The 22,193-nt window shown below is 40.6% G+C and overlaps 1 protein-coding gene across 3 annotated transcripts in view; it reads left to right on the forward strand.

Annotated features, from left to right (window-relative positions):
• Nucleotides 1-793: 793 nt before the first annotated feature.
• BEND2 (BEN domain containing 2) overlaps nt 794-22,193 on the forward strand; it is a 54,022-nt gene continuing 32,622 nt past the window's right edge. For 2 of the 3 annotated variants that reach the window (XM_077296321.1, XM_077296320.1), the window contains exons 1-2: nt 794-935; nt 14,252-14,402. In XM_077296321.1, the coding sequence (XP_077152436.1) occupies nt 14,313-14,402 (90 nt within the window). In that variant the 5' untranslated portion in view covers nt 794-935; nt 14,252-14,312. Of the gene's footprint in view, nt 936-11,909; nt 11,968-14,251; nt 14,403-22,193 lie in introns of those variants that run through there. The other variant, XM_077296322.1, reaches the window with a different exon arrangement.

Consider the following 22,193-nt stretch of genomic DNA (forward strand, 5'->3'; position numbering starts at 1 on the left):
GCCCAGATGGAGAGGGATGGAGTGTGGCACCACATGACATGGCCTCCATAACTACCTGACCTCAGCCCAATTGAGGAATGAGCTAGACCACAAAGTGAAGGCAAAGCAGAGAAACAGAGAAGCGCTCAGCACCTCTGGGAAGTCCTTCAAGGCTGCTGGAAAGCCATTCCAGGTGGCTACCTGATGAAGCTGCTTCCGAGAATGCCAAGAGTGTAACAATGGCAGAGATTGCAGCTGGGCCTGTGCGGTGAGGGACCCCGGACGGCAGCACAAACTTCAACTGGATGCGCTTCCACCAAAGTTTGCATCGGGGTCCAGCGGACTCTAGTTACTCCACTGAGGCCAAGCGTGTAACCCTGTCACCAGAGAGAAAGGGGACTTTAAGGAATAAGGTAGAACACATAGTCTGCCTTAGTTCCATGTTACTTTGTGGTTTTTCTGCCTTCAGTCTGAATCAACAATCTGCACATTCCCCTAAGAAAACCGATGTATGCACAGGTTCCACTGTACGTGGTGTCATTCGGCTAGAGTCAGCACGTATTTTGCGATCTAGCACAGGGAGGACTACAAGTCCCAGCCATTATATTGTACTATAGTCTGCACTTGTTCCCTGGCTAGCATCTCCAGGAAACCTGTGCTACTGCTCCTTATTCAGGTACCAATAACTTCGTGCTTTCACCAGGTGCAGAGTACTCTCTGCCAAACACAGCTGTGCACTGGCCACACGGTACTGCCGCAAGTGTACAGGCTGCGCTCGGACTCCTCCTCCTCACGTGACCGGTCACATGACCATGACATCATCGCAGGTCCTTTACCAGACTAGTCTAATCTCTGCCGTCGCCCGCTGGAGCCCGGATACGTGACCGCACGCCGCCGCTTGGCCTCTGTACTCCGGTCCGGTATTGTGTCTCCCTCCGTGGCTGCTGCTGGATGTGGTGAGGAGCAGTCCTCCCCTCCCCCGCCCACTCTCCCGTGTACGGTGTGCGTGCGCTGTGCGGCCAGTGTACACAATGATCGCTGCTACCAGCCGCCGGGCAGTGGGGACGGGGCGTGTGCAGAGAGCTGGGGTCTCCCGACCTAGGGGCTTGTAGTAGTGAGGGCTGGGCTTATGCTGTCATGTGTACACACAGAAGTGTGTGTGTGTGTGTGAGATTATATCCACACACTTCTGTAACCCTGTATATATACAGTATGTATATACACACACTGTCAGCTATACATACACCCATATATTTCAGTGTGTCTATACATATATGTAATAGTGTGTGTACCGTATGTTTGTGCGTATAATGCACACAAACACATTATATAAAGTGGGAAAAATAAGTATTCGATACCCTGCAGATTTAGCAAATTTTCATACCCACAAAGAATGGCGAGGTCTGTAATTGTGGGTACACTTCAACTGTGAGAGACAGAATCTAATGAAAAAACAAAACATCACAGTGTATGATTTTTAAATGAAATAAGATTTGATCACCTACCAAGCAGCAAGAACTCTGGCTCTCCAGTCCTGTTAGCTTATCTTTAACCCCTTTACCCCCAAGGGTGGTTTGCACGTTAATGACCGGGCCAATTTTTACAATTCTGACCACTGTCCCTTTATCAGGTTATAACTCTGGAACGCTTCAACGGATCCCACTGATTCTGACAGTTTTTTTTGTGACATATTGTACTTCATGATAGCGGTAACATTTATTTGATATTACCTGCGTTTATTTGTGAAAAAAATTGAAATTTGGCGAAAATTTTGCAATTTTCCAACTTTGAATTTTCGTGCCCTTAAATCACAGATTTGTCACACAAAATACGTAATAAGTAACATTTCCCACATGTCTACTTTACATCAGCACAATTTTGAAACCAACGTTTTTTTTGCTAGGAAGTTATAAGGGTGAAAAGTTGACCAGCGATTTCTCATTTTTCCAGCAAAATTTACAAAACCGTTTTTATAGGGACCACATCACATTTGAAGTCACTTTGAGGGGTTTATATGACAGAAAATACCTAAAAATAAACTTTTTGGTATCTACTCCACTTTCCTTGTTTGGAGGAAGAAGAAGGATGAGTACAACCTCAAGAACACCAGCCCAACTGTGAAGCATGGTGGGGGAAGCATCATACTTTGGGGGTGCTTTTCTGCAAAGGGAACAAGATAACCAGTGGCCTAGCCAGTCTCCAGAGCTAAACCCAGAAGAAAATCTTTGGAGGGAGCTGAAATGCAATGTTGCCCAGCGACATCCCCGAAACCTGAAAGATCTGGAGAAGATCTGTATGGAGGAGTGGGCCAAAATCCCTGCTGCAGTGTGTGCAAACTTGGTCAAGAACTACAGGAAACGTCTGACCTCTGTAATTGCAAACAAAGGTTTCTGTACCAAATATTAAGGTCTGTTATTCTATTGTACTAAATACTTATTTCATGCAATAAAGTGCAAATTAAATTATGTAAAAATCATCCAATGTGATTTGCTGAATTGTTTTAAAAAGTCTCTCACAGTTGAAGTGTACCTACGATAAAAATTACAGACCTCTCCATTCTTTGTAGGGGGCAAAACTTGCAAGATCGGTAATGTATCAAATACTTATTTTCCCCACTGTGTGTATACATGTACACACACACAAACACACTATATATACAGTGGTGTGAAAAAGTGTTTGCCCCCTTCCTGATTTCCTATTCTTTTGCATGTTTGTCACACTTAAATGTTTCAGATCACCAAACATATTTAAATATTAGAGAAAGATAACACAAGTAAATACAAAATGTAGTGTTTAAATTAAGGTCTTTATTGTTAAGGGTAAAAGAAATCCAAACCTACAGGGCCCTGTGTGAAAAAGTGATTGCCCCCTAAAGCTAATAGCTGGTTGGGCCACCCTTAGCAGCAGCAACTGCAATCACGCGTTAGCGATAATTGGCAATTAGTCTTTTACAACACTCTGGAGGAATTTTGGCCCACTCATACTTGCAGAATTATTGTAATTCAGCCACATGGGAGCGTTTCTAAGCATTAAAGGCCATTTAAAGGTCATATCACATCATCTCAATCGGATTTAGGTCAGGACTTATACTACGCCACTCCAAAGTGTTAATTTTGTTTTTCTTAAGCCATTCAGAGATAGACATGCTGGAGTGTTTTCGATCAGTGTCTTGATGCCTAACCCAAGTGTGCTTCAGCTTGAGGTCACGAACAGATGGACAGACATTCTTCTTCAGAATTTATTGGTAGATGGCAAAATTCATGGTTTCATTTACCACAGCAAGTCTTCCAGGTCCTAAAGCAGCAAAACAGAGCCAGACCATCACATTAACACCACCATATTTTACTGTTGGTATGATGTTCCTTTTCTGAAATGCTGTGTTACTTCTATGCCAGATGTAATGGGATATACACCTTCCAAAAAGTTCAATTTTTGTCTCGTCAGTCCATAGAGTATTCTCTCAAAAGTCTTGGGGATCTTCAAGGTGCTTTCTGAAAAAACTGAGATGAGTCTTGATGTTCTTATTGCTCAGCAATGGTTTTCATCTTGGAACTCAGCCATGCAGGCCATTTTTGCCCAGTCTCTTTCTTATGGTGGAATAATGAACACTGACCTTAAAGGGAACCTGTCAGCAGGATTGTGCACAGTAACCTATAGACAGTGTCAGGTCGGCGCCATTATACTGAATAAAATGATACCTTGGTTGATGAAATCCATCTTGTGGCTGTTTCTTAATCTTTACTTTCAGTTTTGTGTTAATGAGATTCTCGTGCCCTAAGGTGGGGATGGGGTATGTGGTGCTCTGATTATACACTGCTCTAAAAAATAGAGGGAACACTTAAACAACAGAATATAACTCCCAAGCAAATCAAACTTCCATGAAATTAAACTGTCCACTTAGGAAGCAACACTGTTTGACAATCAATTTCACATGCTGTTGTGCAAATGGAATAGACAACAGATGGAAATTATTGGCAATTATCACGACACACTCAATAAAGGAGTGGTTCTACAGGTGGGACCACAGACCACATCTCAGTACCAATGCTTTCTGGCCGATGTTTTGGTCACTTTTGAATGTTGGTTGTGTTTTCACACTCGTGGTAGCATGAGACGGACTCTACAACCCACACAAGTGGCTCAGGTCATGCAGCTCATCCAGGATGGCACATCAATGTGAGCTGTGGCAAGAAGGTTTGCTGTGTCTGTCAGCGTAGTGTCCAGAGGCTGGAGGCGCTACCAAGAGACAGGCCAGTACACCAGGAGACGTGGAGGGGGCTGTAGGAGGGCAACAACCCAGCAGCAGGACCGCTACCTCAGCCTTTGTGCAAGGAGGAACAGGAGGAACACTGTGCATGTCTGCCCAAACGATTAGAAACTGACTCCATGGATTTGCAACTGAAATATTTAATTCAGTGATATCTAGGATGTGTGATTTTAGTATTCCCTTTATTTTTTTGAGCAGTGTATATTCAGACTGCTGACCGGTCACTGATGCCTCACTGATCTGCCCCCTAGTTTGCATAATGAATACCATCACATGCTGAATTAAAAAAAAAAAAAAAAAAAAAAAAAAAGCTTCTGCTTGGTTAATGTGCACTTTTATCCCTGTGCAGTAGCAGCTATCGGTTTGTATAGAGATCCAGCAAGATGGCGCCGCCGGCACCTGCGCAACAGCAGCTATCGGATCTCTATACAAACCGATAGCTGCAACTGCGCAGGCGCCATATTCAAAATAACTTTTTTTTTTCCCCTCCCTCAAGTAAATCTGCAAAAGGGATAAAAGTGCACAATAACCATGTGATTATGCGGCAGCGCAGGTGCCACGGTTGGCACCTGCCTGCAGAAGCTTTTTTTAAATTCAGTTTGTGCTGGTATTCATTATGCAAACTAGGGGCGGGTCAGTGAGGGATCAGTGACCTGTCAGCAGTCTGCATTATGAATATATAATCAGAGCGCCACATACCCCATGCCCTCCTTAGGGCACGAGAATCTCATTAACTCCTTTATTGAGTGTGTCTTGATAATTGCCAATAATTTCCATCTGTTGTCTATTCCATTTGCACAACAGCATGTGAAATTGATTGTCAATCAGTGTTGCTTCCTAAGTGGACAGTTTAATTTCATGGAAGTTTGATTTGCTTGGGAGTTATATTCTGTTGTTTAAGTGTTCCCTCTATTTTTTAGAGCAGTGTATAATCAGAGCACCACATACCCCATCCCCACCTTAGGGCACGAGAATCTCATTAACACAAAACTGAAAATAAAGATTAAGAAACAACCACAAGACGGATTTCATCAACCAAAGTATCATTTTATTCAGTATAATGGCGCCAACCTGACACTGTGTGTAGGTTACTGTGCACAATCCTGTTGACAGGTTCCCTTTAACTGAGGCCTGCAGTTCTTTGGATGTTGTTGTGGGGTCTTTTGTGACCTCTTGGATGAGTCTTCGCTGCGCTCTTGGGGTAATTTTGGTCGGCTGGCCACTCCTGGGAAGGTTCACCACTGTTCTATGTATTTGCCATTTGTGGATAATAGCTCACTGTGGTTCACTTGAGTCCCAAAGCTTTAGAAATGGATTTATAACCTTTTCCAAACTGATAGATATCAATTACTTTTTTCATTTGTTCTGGAATTTCTTTAGATGGCTGCATGATTAAACCTACAACATAATGCACAACTCAGGATTATATACAACAAAATTCCTTTATTAACAATCATGAAAAATGCCATATAACATGTATAAAAGGGAAAACAAAACACAAAAACCAGGTGGAAAAAAGTGCGGGACCGCACAGAGACCAATGATGGTATATCTTGTAAACTAATAAAGGCAATATTATATCCAAATACAATGTTTATAAAAGTTAGATAATAATTATACAATATTTCTCATCCTTTATGTCCACAAAATAGAAAAAAATATATTACATTTATTAAATGGATACCTATATGCTGAAGTTATGGATCAAATTACTTGTTCATGTGTCACAGAGTATCTCTATCAGTGCACCAGTTTAGTATGATTCGTTCATGTGACAACATAATGTTTGAATATAATCACAACATAGTGAGATTATCTATGTATCAACATATTACAAATGGAGCATAGCATAGTTTTGCATAGTCAGTAACATGCTCAAATAGTTGTAAATTCAAAAGTCCATGTAACAGATTAAGAAGTAAAAAGATTATATAGAGAGAAATAGGATACTTAACCATATAAGAGGTCCTGTGACAGCCCGCACCTGCCCTGACGCGCGTTTCGCCTGAGCTTTGACGAGGGAATGAGCTAGGGACTGGTGTAGTGGTTTTTAACTAGCAGTGAGCCAATCATTGGTTACGTGCGTAATGAAGAAAAAGTAAGCAGCTGATAACAGCCGCGTGGATACAACCATGCATGGTGACGCCGGAACTTAGCTCCACCCACCTGACGCGTCTCCAAGGAGCGCATCACGTGGGGGAGAGAAGCAACAGCGTGCGCTCCAGGCTGGAGCGCAAACAAATCATCTGCAAAGATACGGCAGTGAATGTGACGTAACAAAGGTATGATGTACCTATACCACCATCCTAATGTAGTACATGTGAAGTAATGAAGTAAAAGAGGTAACAAAGTTAAAAAGAATATATAATAAAAATGGTAACAATAAAATACATAAGTGCAAGGTAAAGTGCATTGTGTACGTGCTCAAATAGTTATTATTAATAACACCAGTCAATATAGCTAATAAAATACAATATGATGACAATATATGTATTATGAATATGGCGAAAGATCTAAAAAAAGGGGGAAAAAAAGAAAAGAAAAAGAACAGAAAAGACAATGATTAGTACATAAACAGCCAAAAGGATAAATAAAATAAACACATGCACACACAAATATGTATGTACGTGTGCACACACATATAGGCGCGCATAGTATATAGGTAGGTCCAATATAAGCTTAAAACCGTGGGGACAACAAGTTTATATAGAAGACAGAAATAATAATCACAATAGTATATATATACCATTCTCGTGTGTATACATGGTCAAGAGTAGTATGACATATATAGGTATCTATGGTATTGCACATGTTATTATATATGTATGAACGTTAAGAATATGTATACGTGCACCATTATCAAATTATGTACCCATGAAACGTGTGATAAGTCAAAAATTAATATAAATGGTCATATAATCATAGAAATGGCTATCCAAGTTGCATGGGTACATAATATACTACCACTAATTAATACATATAAAACAAACACATAGAGATAAAATAGGACCAAAACCCAAAGGAACTATAGCATTAATATAGAAAAACAAGAAAAAGAAAAGAAACTGATTAAAAACATCAACAATGATAATACATCAAAGAATGAGATATACCAAGAGTAAAGAGGAATGTTCTCAAAGGAATGGGACAAAACTCATGGTCTCATTAAGACCATTTGGTGCCATAGTATCTAGGATGGTAATCCATCTTAGTTCTTTTTGAGCGAGGATTTTTTTCCAATCTCCCCCACGGTTATCGACAATCACTTTGTCTATACCACTCACCTTACAGCTGGAGGGGTCGGAATTGTGGTATAATTTGTAGTGCCTAGGGATGGTTTTTAATTCGTCAATATTGGTGGACTCCGCTGCTGCTTGAATGTCTAAGACATGTTCGCGGACCCTTCTGCGTAATTCACGTGATGTAAGTCCCACGTATTGTTTATTACAAGGACACCTGGCACTATATATAACACCAGTAGTCTTACACGATATACTGTGAGTGATTTTATAATTTTTGGAATTGGAAGAGTCAGAAAAGGTTTTTGTAGTTTCAATATTTTGGCATGCAACGCATGAACCACACGGTTTGCATCCCCAGGGAGGGCCTTTAGAGTCAAAGATATTTTTGGTCCTTGGTTCGAAATTGTTCCTAACAAGGATATCTTTAATGTTCTGGGATCTGCGGTAGGTGATAGCTGGATGTGGCGTAATGTATCCAGAGAGAGATGGATCCAATTTCAATAGATTCCAATATTTGTTCATTGCTGCCCACATCTCGCCACTCCTGGCATTAAATGTGGAGATGAATCTCACATTATTGCTTTCCTTAGGTATTTTACGCTGGTATAATTAATCAGATCTCCTAGTAAATTTTGCTCTTCTATAGCCTCTTTGTATCACCTTATCCGTGTATCCTCTGTTTAAAAATCGTTTCCTGAGATCACTGGCCTGCATTTCGAATTTAGTGTCATCAGAACAAATCCTACGCATTCTAAGGAATTGTCCAATCGGAATGCTATTGATCAAACTCTTGGGATGTGAGGATTCTGCATGGAGTAGAGTGTTCACAGAGGTTGGTTTCCGATGTACATCGGTTAATATCCAACCCTGCTCATCAACGTTGAAAAGAACATCCAAGAATTCCATCTTTTGTCTTCCAGCTTTATAGGTTAGTCTGATATTTAGTCCATTGTTATTCAACGATCCAATGAAGGTCTGAAGATCTCTTTCGGTACCCTGCCACAGAAAAAATATATCGTCTATGAACCTACTCCAAGACAATACTTTATCAACAAAAGGTGTTAAATCAGATGAAAAGAGGTCCCTCTCCCACAGCCCCAAGAACAAATTGGCATACGAGGGCGCACAAGACGCCCCCATAGCCATTCCTTGGAGCTGCAGGAAGAAGGACCCCTTAAATAAAAAGAAATTGTGGGTAAGTACGAATTGGAGTAGTTCAAGGACAAATGTGACCAACTCCGTGTCCATATTGGATGTTTCTAGGAAGAATTTAACTGCTCTGTTGCCATCCTCATGTTTAATGGAGGTGTACAGTGATTCAACGTCACACACTACTAAGAGTGTGTCCGGTTGGATTTGTACACCATCCATTCTGCGGAGGATGTCAGAGGTGTCTTTCAAATAAGATGGTAGTTCTTCTACGAATGGTCTCAAAATGTGGTCAAGGAATCTACACACTGGTTCACACATGCTATTGATACCTGAGATAATCGGTCTTCCATGTGGACATTCCAGGTTTTTGTGAACTTTGGGTAGAAAATATAGGGATGCAATCCTTGGATTTTTCTTGAAAAGGCATTCCATTTCATTCTTGGTGATTATTCCTAATATTTCTGCAGAGGACAATATAGAAAACAATTGATCTTGGTATTTAGATAATGGATTAAATGTTAGTTTTTTATATGTCGTCGCATCAGATAAGTGTCGTCTAGCTTCTCTCTCATACTGTATAGTTGGCCATATTACAGTGTTACCACCTTTATCTGATGGCTTGATAATGACATCCTCCATCTTTTTAAGTTGTTTCAAGGCCATCCGTTCATTACGTGTTAGATTGTCATATGGTAATGTGGGTGTTATATGTTTAAATTCCTCACTCACCATTTTGACAAATAATTCGATGTTCGAATACGTCGATAGAGGTGGAAATTTTTGGGAAGTTGGAATGATAGACTTAGGTAACTTACCAGGTTTAGATGGTATTTGTTCATCCAAGAGACTTTGCAATATGTTCAGCGTCTCCCGTTCTTCTGTAGTTAGAGACATATCATAGTCAACATTTTTGTTAAAATTTTTTTTAAAAACCAGTTTACGCGCAAAGAGGTGTAAATCCTTCAATGCGGTAAAGTAGTCAAATTTATTGGTGGGTGAAAAAGTCATCCCTCTCTCCAATACATCAATTTGTGCATCAGTTAGAACTTTATCAGAGAGATTAATTACCTTTGACGTTGATGCCACATTACTGCTCTCCTCTGGATTTCTCTCTTTATGCATGTTCTTCCTGAAATTGTATTTTCTAAAGCCCGTTTTATTGTAATGTCTGTCATATGAGGTAGCTGAGTCATTCGATTCATTTTCTGTAGAGATAGCTGATGACACAGAGGATTTTCGTATCACCTTAGGTGTGGTATATTTCCATTTATAGATCCGATTATTCAGGTAGTCATGTTGATCCCGTTGATACTTATTAAATTTTGTATTTTTAATCTGTTTTTCCCAGATGAGAAAGCACTCCTCCATTTCCTCATTGAATTTGTCTATTTCAACCTGGGTCGTAGTAGATTTCAATGACTCTTGAAGTTTGTCAATGTCCACATCTATTTCCTTCAGTGTGGATCCATTTTTCTGAATAATAAGTTGCAAGAATTGGTTAGAACATTGATTGCAAGCCTCCTCCCATTCTTTAGTAAAATTAACATCGTCCTTCCCATAAGAGGGAAAGACCTGAACTCGTAAGCCTCTCGGGATAAGTTTTTCTTCTAGATAGTTCTCAAGGGTGGTCTTATTCCACCACACCTTAATCCTACGATGGAAAAGCTGTTTCAGATTATATTTAATATCACGGATTTTCTTCTGATCACTATCATCCACCTTCGTTGTTTTCCCTTTAAAAACAGTTAGTGCCTGTGAGTGCCAGGCCGCTTCTTTAGAGCGAAAATCCATGTTGGACAAAACAACAGGAATAAAAGCTACCTCTGTGAAAACACAGGAAATAATGAATACATATATATACAAAAATAGATATGAAGTATGCATTAGAGATATAAATTAAACCTACAACATAATGCACAACTCAGGATTATATACAACAAAATTCCTTTATTAACAATCATAAAAAATGCCATATAACATGTATAAAAGGGAAAACAAAACACAAAAACCAGGTGGAAAAAAGTGCGGGACCGCACAGAGACCAATGATGGTATATCTTGTAACTAATAAAGGCAATATTATATCCAAATACAATGTTTATAAAAGTTAGATAATAAGTATACAATATTTCTCATCCTTTATGTCCACAAAATAGAAAAAAATATATTATTTATTAAATGGATACCTATATGCTGAAGTTATGGATCAAATTACTTGTTCATGTGTCACAGAGTATCTCTATCAGTGCACCAGTTTAGTATGATTCGTTCATGTGACAACATAATGTTTGAATATAATCACAACATAGTGAGATTATCTATGTATCAACATATTACAAATGGAGCATAGCATAGTTTTGCATAGTCAGTAACATGCTCAAATAGTTGTAAATTCAAAAGTCCATGTAACGGATTAAGAAGTAAAAAGATTATATAGAGAGAAATAGGATACTTAACCATATAAGAGGTCCTGTGACAGCCCGCACCTGCCCAAGGTTTAACCTGAGCCCAGAAGGACCGATGAAGGATCAGTCCGTTGGTGTTAAGCACATGCAGCCGATTACTGGTCTGTACAGCCCTCATTGTGCGGTGGCTGTGACTATCACCATACTTTTGCTGGGCAATGAGGTTTTTTAAACCCATTCTGGGGCTGATTTGTTTATAAGTATCTATCACAATAACTGTAATAACTCGCTGCGGTTCATTATTGGTATTGGGGTACAATGGGTGTGTTTCACTCTCTGTTTCTGCTTCATACCTTGTTTTCCACATTCATACTGAAATTGGCCACTACGGTGATTATCTTTGCGGATCTCTTTAGATATCTATATTTCTTCTGATCATTCAGATCAATTCTATATTTAGCCTGGTTCTTGCCTGGGACTTTGGGCCTTGGGCTTCTGTACCCACCTTGGGACCTTTACTTTGGTATTCTCCATGGTGCTGTCCGGAGGGACATAATGGAAAAAGGGAATTAGACCTACCAGTAATTCGGTTTCCACGCAGTCCTCAGGACAGCACCCTTATTTCCCTCCCTTATGTTTGTCTTTAGGCTTGCTTGGGATCAATCTTCTGGCAGGTAGTTCATTCGTTGGGTCGCCATGGCTCGAGATTAAGATGAAGCCGTTAAATGTTTTATTACACACGTGTTTGTAAGGGCGCGTTTAGACCATTTATTTCCATCCTTCTGTGGTACTTTAAAAAAACACTGGAGGGTGGAGGTGGGAGGGTCCTTTTAACCTCTCTGTGATCCTGTCCTGCTATAGGTCAAGGAATGATGACCTCCATGGTGCTGTCCTGAGGGACTACCTGGAAACCGAATTAACCGGTAGGTCTAATTCCCTTTTTCACCCAGGGTTCTGTAGGCTTGGATTTCTTTTTCCTTTAATAATAAAGACCTTGTGTTTACTTGTGTTATCTTTGTCTAATATTTACATTTGTTTGGTGACGGTAAACATCTCTCACTCCTTTGATAAGCCGTGGATACCACGTCAAACCGAGGACACACAGCCAGCAAGCATCTTGCGATACTTCACCCCTCTCCACCTGACCGGAGGGTCATACGTACCATAACCACCCAAGAGTAGGTGGCTCACGCTAGACTCAGACCAAGCGGTGACATTTGCGCTCCTAAAATTGCAGTAGCAACTGAGGAAGGTCTTCTAGACCGAAACGTTTTATTGGTACTACAATAAAAATACGGAATTACTCACACTTAAGTTGAGTGCCAGGTTCTTTTTGTATCTGGTAACCATTTAAGTGTGACACACACAAGCAGGTTTTTTGTGTTTTTTAATTTAAGCACATACAGTTTCAAACCGGGGGGGGGGGGGGGGGGGGCGGAACATACTCATCTGAACCAAGCCCAATTGAGTAACATAGGTCCAAGTGCTGTCTGTATGAGGTCAGTTTTTCCATGGAGAGCACTCTGAAAATCCATTTATGTGAATGTAACCTTAGTGTATGTAGTATGTACACATCGGGGCAGATTCATCAAAGCTTTCATGCTATTATTTTAGCATAAAAGGCGTTGAAAAGTAACAGAATTTTGGTGCAACTGGAGGCTGCACATAGATGATGCAAGTTGTTGTTCTCTTGCCATTTTCGCCCAGATCCGACAAAGTGGGTGGGCAGGGGCAGGGCAACTGCCGCTGGTCAAATCCATGACATGCAGCTTTTGCTACATCACAAATCTTTCTCCAGCGTGGACTGGAGTAGGATTTTTGGTGGGGTGCACTCAGAGGGGTACACCACTCGTCCAGCGCTCACTATTCATGAAGAGGCGTATGACTCCAGCCTTTCTCCTCATCAAGACCGGTGTGAACAACGCCAGTCTTGATGTATCAAGCCCATCGTCTTTTCCAGGCAGTTTCTGCCTGTAACCTGCTTCATAAAGCGCTCAAAAAATGTTAAAAATAATGAACAACAATAATGCACAAGAATGTGAAAACCATTTGCTGTTCTTATGTTCTTTATGTTGTAACTTCTGTTAACCACTTCATTCTTCAAAAGCCTTGAAGCTGCTAACAGGAATGGTGTGCCCAATCTTCTGGCAGCTTAGTTGAAGCTGCTTTTACTGCGGTACTTTTTTCTTTTTTTAATATAAAAAAATGCATCAAAAGGACACCAAAGAAGACGCTTCTGGAAAAATCTCCTTGGTTTTCCTGAAGCATCTTCTTATGCAAAAACTCGGTGTGCACGTACCCTAAGACTACATCAAGAATCCCTGCTTGTTTTTCTATTTGGTTTTTGTATATGGGGTGTATTTTTCTGCTTAAAATTAATTTGCTGTGCATCAACACTAGTCTCATTGTTTTTTCTTTCTGCACGTTATTATAACCCAACGCAAACACCGCAGCAGAGTTCTAATGAAATGCTTGGGAAGTTTATATGAAGCAGATCTGACAAGTTTTTTGGAGCAGATTCCATGCCAAATACCGTAGCAAACAAACATTTCTTTATTGCATTTATGCCTTTGTGTTCTCCCATTTTGTTTTTGTGTTCCATTTTACATTTCAGCTGTGGGTGGAGTTTAGTTTTACCAGATGTTTTAATTCTTATTTTGCAACTTTTTCAAAAAGTCACAAGATTGTTGCAAATGTGCTCCAGTTAATACCCTCCCTTCCCGCAGTGAATTTATGAATTTTTGAAATGTTTGCGTCATTTTTCACTGAAGAATACTAAACATATTGCCGTGTAATACCCAGCAATGCTGGGTTAAAAAAACCTGTTAATTACAAGTCCTAAATGTTTTTAATCACCTCATGTTTTTCCATTCTGAAAATTTTAAAAAAGCATGTTTTGTACTGCCACATCTGTAAAAGTCCAAACTTTTTTAAATGAAAAAAAATGATCCTATATAGTAAGTGGCATAAACTAAAAAAAATGGAGGCCAGAAATTCAATTTTTCGTCACCTTGCCTCCTAAAAATAAAAATCTTATCCCCAAAAAAGTAGCAATAAAAACAAACTAATAAAGATTGCCATAGCTCAATAAATATATATACGTAAGATTTAAGTAGCTTTCCTCTTTGAGCAGTGACTTTCTGCCTGCTTTCTATTACTTGTACATTATGATGTTATTACATTTTTGGTGTTCTGCTTCCATTTCAGAGGATGATAATCTGCTGTCACTGAGTAGATCTGGAGTGACACGTATCCGCCACACTTTGCCATGCAGACAGACGTCAATACTACTGAGGAGCTGCGATTTCGCATTCCACGTAAACGCCAGAAAATCAGCAACTTGAGCTCAGGCACTACAGTATGTATATTTCAAAGACTTCTTTACTCCAGACAGCGATTAATAATAGACTCTTCTCAACATTGCAATTGTAGCACCAGGGAAGAAAAGTGGTGGAATTGTGGAAATCACAAGAACGATAGACATGTTAATGATTTGTAAATGATGAAAAAAATGGAAACATTTTCAAACATCTCTTTTTTTTTTTCTCCAGTATTGAGTGTAGAAATTCACACACACGCCTTGGGTGCTATCAGTGAGGTTATTAGTGGTTGGCTGAGGAATGTTCTGACATCCTGAATGACTTGGGTGCACAAATCATCAAGATCCGCACCCTTTGCACTGGCCAACCAATGACGTCACAGATGTGTTGAAGTTCGAAGATATTCAGGCCATGGTGCCTGCTCAGAGTAGCACAAACTACATGCGGTGAGATGTTGTCGTATTGAAAAACAGCTCCTGGGACACATTGAAGATATGGTCATACCACTGGTTCCACCACCAAATCAAAGGAATTCCGAGCTGTTAATGTACCTGGAATGAAGACTATTATGCCACCCCAAATCATAATCCCAAGTCGAACGTGCCAGTGTCTACAGAAACCAGCAAAAGGCGTTTGCACGACATTGGCCTACGAGCTAGATGTCAACCTACAGGTCTTCCATTGACCTTACACCACCGCTCTGAAAAGCTATCATGGTGTAGAGCAAGACTGCAATGAAGGCTTAAATCAGATCTCTCCTCTTCAGCGAGACCACATGGGTAACGCCATGAAGAGGCTTTCACAAGGGGATGTAAAAGTGTCCCAGGAACAGTTTTTCAACATGACAATGCCAGGCCACATGTTGGTCATGCTATGTGAGCAGTATATGTGGCCTAAATGTGCTACCATAGCCTTCAGCATCTCCAGATTTGTCGCTCACCAAGCACATCTGAAACGTCTGTGGACAGCAATTACGAAGACAACTGCCAGCAGTGGACCTTGATGTTTTGTTCAAGTGCATTCAGCATGACAAACACTCCTCAGACAACCATTATTAACCTCGGTGATACAATGCCAAGGTGTACAAGTGTCTGTTCTTCTGCATGTGGTGCTCATACTCGATACTGAATAAATCGAGATGTTTTGACAGTTTGGTTTCCATTTTTCCCATCATTTGCAAATCATTAACATGTCCATCAATCCTGTGATTTTTTTTACATTTCAAGACTTATCCTTGTTGTAATATCAATATTGAGGAGTGTAAAATATATCCAGTGGGGCCAATTAATCCCTTAGTGTCACAGACTGTTTTGGCCTTTATTACAATTTTTTTCCCTCACTTTTGTTGTCCAAGAGCATAACTTTTTTTGCAGCAGCAGCAGCAGTTTACAAGGTTTTTTTTTCCTGGAATATTTGTATTTGCCATTGGCATCATTTTGGGGTACATATACGTTCTTAAACTTTTATTAGCTGTTTATGGGAAGGAATCGGGGTTTTTGCATTTTATGCTAATTGGTGTGCTACACAAATAAAGTGTTATTTTTTTTATTCTGTAGGTTAGTACGATTATAGCCATATCAAATCTAGTTATTTTTTCTTAACACACCATTCATGATTAGGTATACTTGCTATGTTAACATTTTTCTGCAGGTTGATATAATCATGACGATACCAAGGTTTTTATTGTGTTTTGCAAAAGAGATGACTTTTTAAATAAATTCTGTTTTTCTTTTGTCACCATTTTGACACCTATGCAATTCTTATTGCTTGTAGATTTATTTTTATGGGTCAAACAAACTATTAAAAATAAAAAATACAGTCTCCCTGTAGGTGGAGTACCTTTTCCTGTTATTTCGTGAGAATATATTTCAAAATCGTTCTTGAAAAAAACAGGCTAAAATATCACATGGGCAAAACCAAATCGGCAATAAAAAAAACTTTTGTATATAGAAACCATTTACATATGCTGTGTAACTATTTTTATCCCCTTCACCCCGAAGCCTGTTTTCACCTTCCTGACATGCCAATTTTTTTCAATTCTGACCAGTGTCACTTTAGGTGGTAATAACTCTGGAACGCTTCAACGTACCCCACCGATTCTGAGATCATATTGTACTTCATGTTAGTGGTAAAATTTCTTTGATATGACTTGCGTTTATTTGTGAAAATATCGGAAATTTGGCGAACATTTTCCCAATTTTCAAACTTTTAATTATTATGCCCATAAGTCAGACTTATGTCACACAAAATAGTTAATAAATATTTCCAACATGTCCACTTTACATCAACACAATTTTTCAAATGTCATTCTTTTTGTTAGGAAGTTATAAGGGTTCAAAGTTAACCAGCGAGAGCCCTTGAGGTGCCTAAATAGTGGAAACCCCCCACAAGAGACCCCATTTTGGAAACTAGACAGCCCAAGGAACTTATCTAGATGTGTGGCGAGCACATTGAACCCCTCAAGGGCTTCACAGAAGTTTATAACGTAGAGCCATGAAAATAAAAAATCATATTTTTTTCCACAAAAATATTTTCGCCCCCAATTTTTTATTTTACCAAGGGTAACAGGAGAAATTGGACCCCACAAGTTGTTGTGCAATTTCTCTTGAGTACGCTGATACCCCATATGTATGGGAATACTACTAGGCACAGTGCAAAGCTCAGAAGGGAAGAGGCACCATATTGGAGTTCAGATTTTGCTGGAATGGTTGAGGGTGCCATGTCACATAGGCAGAGCCCCTGAGGTGCCAGAACAGCAGAAACTCCTTATATGTGAATCATTTTACAAACTACACTCCCCATTGAATGTATCTAGGGGTGCAGTGATCATATTGACACCCCATGTGCCTCACAGAATTTTATATCGCACTACCACTGAGCAGTGACAAAAGAATAAATTACATTTTTAATACTAAATAGTTTTTAGCCCCAAGTTTTTAATTTCTGTAAGGGCCAATAAGAATTTTTTAATTTTTTTTTACAACAAATATAAAAATATTTTCCTGAGTGCGCCAATACCCTACATGTAATTGGGAAATATTTTTCAGGCACAGTGCAAAGCTCAGAAGGTAAGGAGTGTCAGATTTTACTGTTATGGTTCGCAGGTGCCATGACCCACTGGGAGAGCCCATGAGGTGCCAGAACAGCAGAACCCCCCCATGAGTGACCCCATTTTACGAACTAAACCTCTCAATTAATTCATCTAAGGGTGCAGTGATCATATTGACACCACAGATGTGTCACAGAATTTTATACCATTGGGCAGTGAAGACAAAATAACTACATTTTTACCACCAAAATTGTTTTAGTCAAAGATTTTACATTTTCACACCAGAAGTGGGTAAAAAATGGCACCAAAGTTTGCCCCACAATTTCTACTGAACATGGAAATACCCCATATGTGGCTGTACAGTGCTACTTAGCCATGCGGAGAGACCCGGGAGGAACAGAGCGCTATTTGCCTATTCAAGTGAATGGTTCTGTGCACATGTCAGTGTGTTTTCACGAACCGTGTGTCCTCGGGCAAAACACTCTGACATGTCAGTTTTTTAAGGTCCGCACGGGCCACAAAACGTCCCGCACACATGCATAAGCATAACACACATGGATGTAATCCATGTGACATGCATTGGCGCCGGGGAAGAAGCGTTACAGTAAGCGCTGTTCCCCAGCCCTGGGTGCTGAACACAGGTCTCATCATTCTTCCCTGCTCTGCCAGCTATCGGCGCGAGCAGGGGAGAATGATGAGAGTTACATTTAAGTGATAAAAGAGACAACAGGCGGCAGCTGATGGGACTATTGCTTCCATCAACCGACCCCTGCTGCTGCTGCTGCTAATAACCCTTCAGCCCAGGGTCACCATTGAGACCATCGGCACAACATGATCGCAATTGCATTGTGCTGATGGGAGCAAAGAGGGAGCACCTTCCCTCTGCGATGCCCCTCGGTGTCACTGTCATTGTCGACAGTAGCACCAGAGGAGTTAAAGGTGGGCGCTGCTACAGGGTGTCCGCTCTCATAGAGAATGGTCATGCGATCAGAACGTCGTGTGTGTGTGTGTGTATATATATATATATATATATATATATATATATATATATATATAATTATACAATGCCTACAAGTAGTATTCGACCCCCTGCAGATTTAGCAGGTTTAATAAGATGCAAATAAGTTAGAGACATCAAACAAGAGCAGGATTTATTAACAGATGCATAAATCTTACAAACCAAAAAGTTTTGTTGCTCAGTTAAATTTTTATAAATTTTAAACATAAAAGTGTGGGTCAATTATTATTCAACCCCTAGGTTTAATATTTTGTGGAATAACCTTTGTTTGCAATTACAGCTAATAATCGTCTTTTATAAGACCTGATCAGGCCGGCACAGGTCTCTGGAGTTATCTTGGCCCACTCCTCCATGCAGATCTTCTCCAAGTTATCTAGGTTCTTTGGGTGTCTCATGTGGACTTTAATCTTGAGCTCCTTCCACAAGTTTTCAATTGGGTTAAGGTCAGGAGACTGACTAGGCCACTGCAACACCTTGATTTTTTGCCTCTTGAACCAGGCCTTGGTTTTCTTGGCTGTGTGCTATGGGTCGTTGTCTTGTTGGAAGATGAAATGACGACCCATCTTAAGATCCTTGATGGAGGAGCGGAGGTTCTTGGCCAAAATCTCCAGGTAGGCCGTGCTATCCATCTTCCCATGGATGCGGACCAGATGGCCAGGCCCCTTGGCTGAGAAACAGCCCCACAGCATGATGCTGCCACCACCATGCTTGACTGTAGGGATGGTATTCTTGGGGTCGTATGCAGTGCCATCCAGTCTCCAAACGTCACATGTGTGGTTGGCACCAAAGATCTCGATCTTGGTCTCATCAGACCAGAGAACCTTGAACCAGTCAGTCTCAGAGTTCTCCAAGTGATCATGAGCAAACTGTAGACGAGCCTTGACATGACGCTTTGAAAGTAAAGGTACCTTACGGGCTCGTCTGGAACGGAGACCATTGCGGTGGAGTACGTTACTTATGGTATTGACTGAAACCAATGTCCCCACTGCCATGAGATCTTCCCGGAGCTCCTTCCTTGTTGTCCTTGGGTTAGCCTTGACTCTTCGGACAAGCCTGGCCTCGGCACGGGAGGAAACTTTCAAAGGCTGTCCAGGCCGTGGAAGGCTAACAGTAGTTCCATAAGCCTTCCACTTCCGGATGATGCTCCCAACAGTGGAGACAGGTAGGCCCAACTCCTTGGAAAGGGTTTTGTACCCCTTGCCAGCCTTGTGACCCTCCACGATCTTGTCTCTGATGGCCTTGGAATGCTCCTTTGTCTTTCCCATGTTGACCATGTATGAGTGCTGTTCACAAGTTTGGGGAGGGTCTTAAATAGTCAGAAAAGGCTGGAAAAAGAGATAATTAATCCAAACATGTGAAGCTCATTGTTCTTTGTGCCTGAACTACTTCTTAATACTTTAGGGGAACCAAACAGAATTCTGGTGGGTTGAGGGGTTGAATAATAAATGACCCTCTGAAAAGACTTTTCACAATTTAAAAAAAAAATAAACAAAGAAATAACATTCTTTTTTGCTGCAGTGCATTTCACACTTCCAGGCTGATCTACAGTCCAATGTCACAATGCCAAGTTAATTCCAAATGTGTAAACCTACTAAATCTGCAGGGGGTTGAATACTACTTGTAGGCACTGTATACAGGGGTTGGACAAAATAATGGAAACACCTAACGTTTTGGCATCATAATCTTCGAACATCTGCTAAACATGCAAACTGTGACATATGGTAATGTTTTGTAGTTGATTATTTGTGATATGTGTATGTAAATTAACTGTTTGTTTTGCATAATTGTAAGAACATTGATGAGAACCTGATAGCATTGGCAGACCTCTCGGATTTTCAAGGAGGCCAAATTGTTGGTGCTCGTATGCCAGGCGCTAGTGTAAAGGTACCTTCACACTAAACAACTTTCCAACGAGAACGACAATGATCCATGATGTTGCAGCGTCCTGGATAGCGATCTCGTTGAGTTTGACACGCAGCAGCGATCTGGATCCTGCTGTTATATCGCTGGTCGGAGCTAGAAGTCTGGAACTTTATTTGGTCGCTAGATCGGCGTGTATCGTCATGTTTGACAGCAAAAGCAACGATGTCAGCAATGTTTTTACATGGAGCGTGAACGAGAAGTGAGTCGCCGTTACGTCACTGGATCGCTCCTGCATCGTTCTGGAGCTGCTGTGTTTGACGTCTCTACAGCGACCTAACAGCGACGCTCCAGCGATTTAGTTTAGGTCGGATCGTTGTCTATATCGCTGGAGCGTCGCTTAGTGTAATGGTACCTTAACAGAAAGTGCCCGAATGCTTGGCGTGTCAAGAGGTACTGTCTCCAAAGTAATAACTGCGTTTGAAAGAGAAGGAAAAACCTCCGCAGCAAAGCACAGGTCGGGCCGAAAGTCAAAGTTGACTGAGAGAGACCGTCGGACTCTAAAGCGAATTGTGAGAGAGGATCGCAAGACCACGGCTCCGAAAATCACTGCTGAGCTTAATGAACACCTACAGAACCCAGTTTCCACAAAAACTGTTTGTCGGGAGCTGCACAAATCTGGATTCCACGTAAGAGCTGCAATTAGAAAACCGCTGCTCTCAATGACAAATGTTTCCAAGCGTTTAGAGTGGTGTAGAAACCTCCAGAATTGGTCCCTCGAGCCGTGGAAACATGTGATATTCTCAGACGAATCATCGTTTACCCTATTTCCGACCTCTGGCCGAGTGTACGTTTGGAGACAGCCGAAAGAAGCATTCCATCCAGACTGCCTTCTCCCTACCGTAAAACATGGCGGAGGTTCTGTGATGATCTGGGGTGCTATTTCATGGAGATCCGCCGGGCCAATGATATCACTTCATGGAAGAATTAACAGCCGAGTTTATTTAGGCATTTTGGGCAACCAAGTGCATCCAATGGTTCAAGCACTGTTCCCGGAGGGGAACGCCATCTTTCAGGATGATAATGCACCAATTCATACAGCTAGAATTGTTAAAGCACGGCACGAGGAACATTCTAATGAAGTTAAGCATCTCATCTGGCCCCCACAATCCCCAGACCTCAACATTATTGAGCATTTATGGTCGATTTTAGAGATTCAAGTTAGACGTCGATTTCCGCCGCCATCATCGCTCAAAGAACTGGAGGGTGTTTTAACTGCAGAATGGGCTAAAATTCCTTTGGAAACAATTCACACCTTGTATGAATCCATACCTCGGAGAACTGAGGCTGTAATAGCTGCAAAAGATTGACCTACACCATATTAAACTAACTTTTGTTGATGTTTCCAGGTGTTTCCACTATTTTGTCCAACCCCTGTATATATATATATATATATATATATATATATATATATATATATATATATATACATACATACATACATACATACATACATACATACATACATACATACATACATACATACATACATACATATATATATATATATATATATATATATATATATATATATATATATGTATATATATATATACATATATATATATATATATATATATATATATACACTCACCGGCCACTTTATTAGGTACACCTGTCCAACTTCTTGTTAACACTTAATTTCTAATCAGCCAATCACATGGCGGCAACTCAGTGCATTTAGGCATGTAGACATGGTCAAGACAATCTCCTGCAGTTCAAACCGAGCATCAGTATGGGGAAGAAAGGTGATTTGAGTGCCTTTGAACGTGGCATGGTTGTTGGTGCCAGAAGGGCTGGTCTGAGTATTTCAGAAACTGCTGATCTACTGGGATTTTCACG

The sequence above is a fragment of the Ranitomeya variabilis genome, chromosome 3 (genome assembly GCF_051348905.1).
Source record: "Ranitomeya variabilis isolate aRanVar5 chromosome 3, aRanVar5.hap1, whole genome shotgun sequence".
NCBI classification, from domain to species: Eukaryota; Metazoa; Chordata; class Amphibia; order Anura; family Dendrobatidae; genus Ranitomeya; species Ranitomeya variabilis.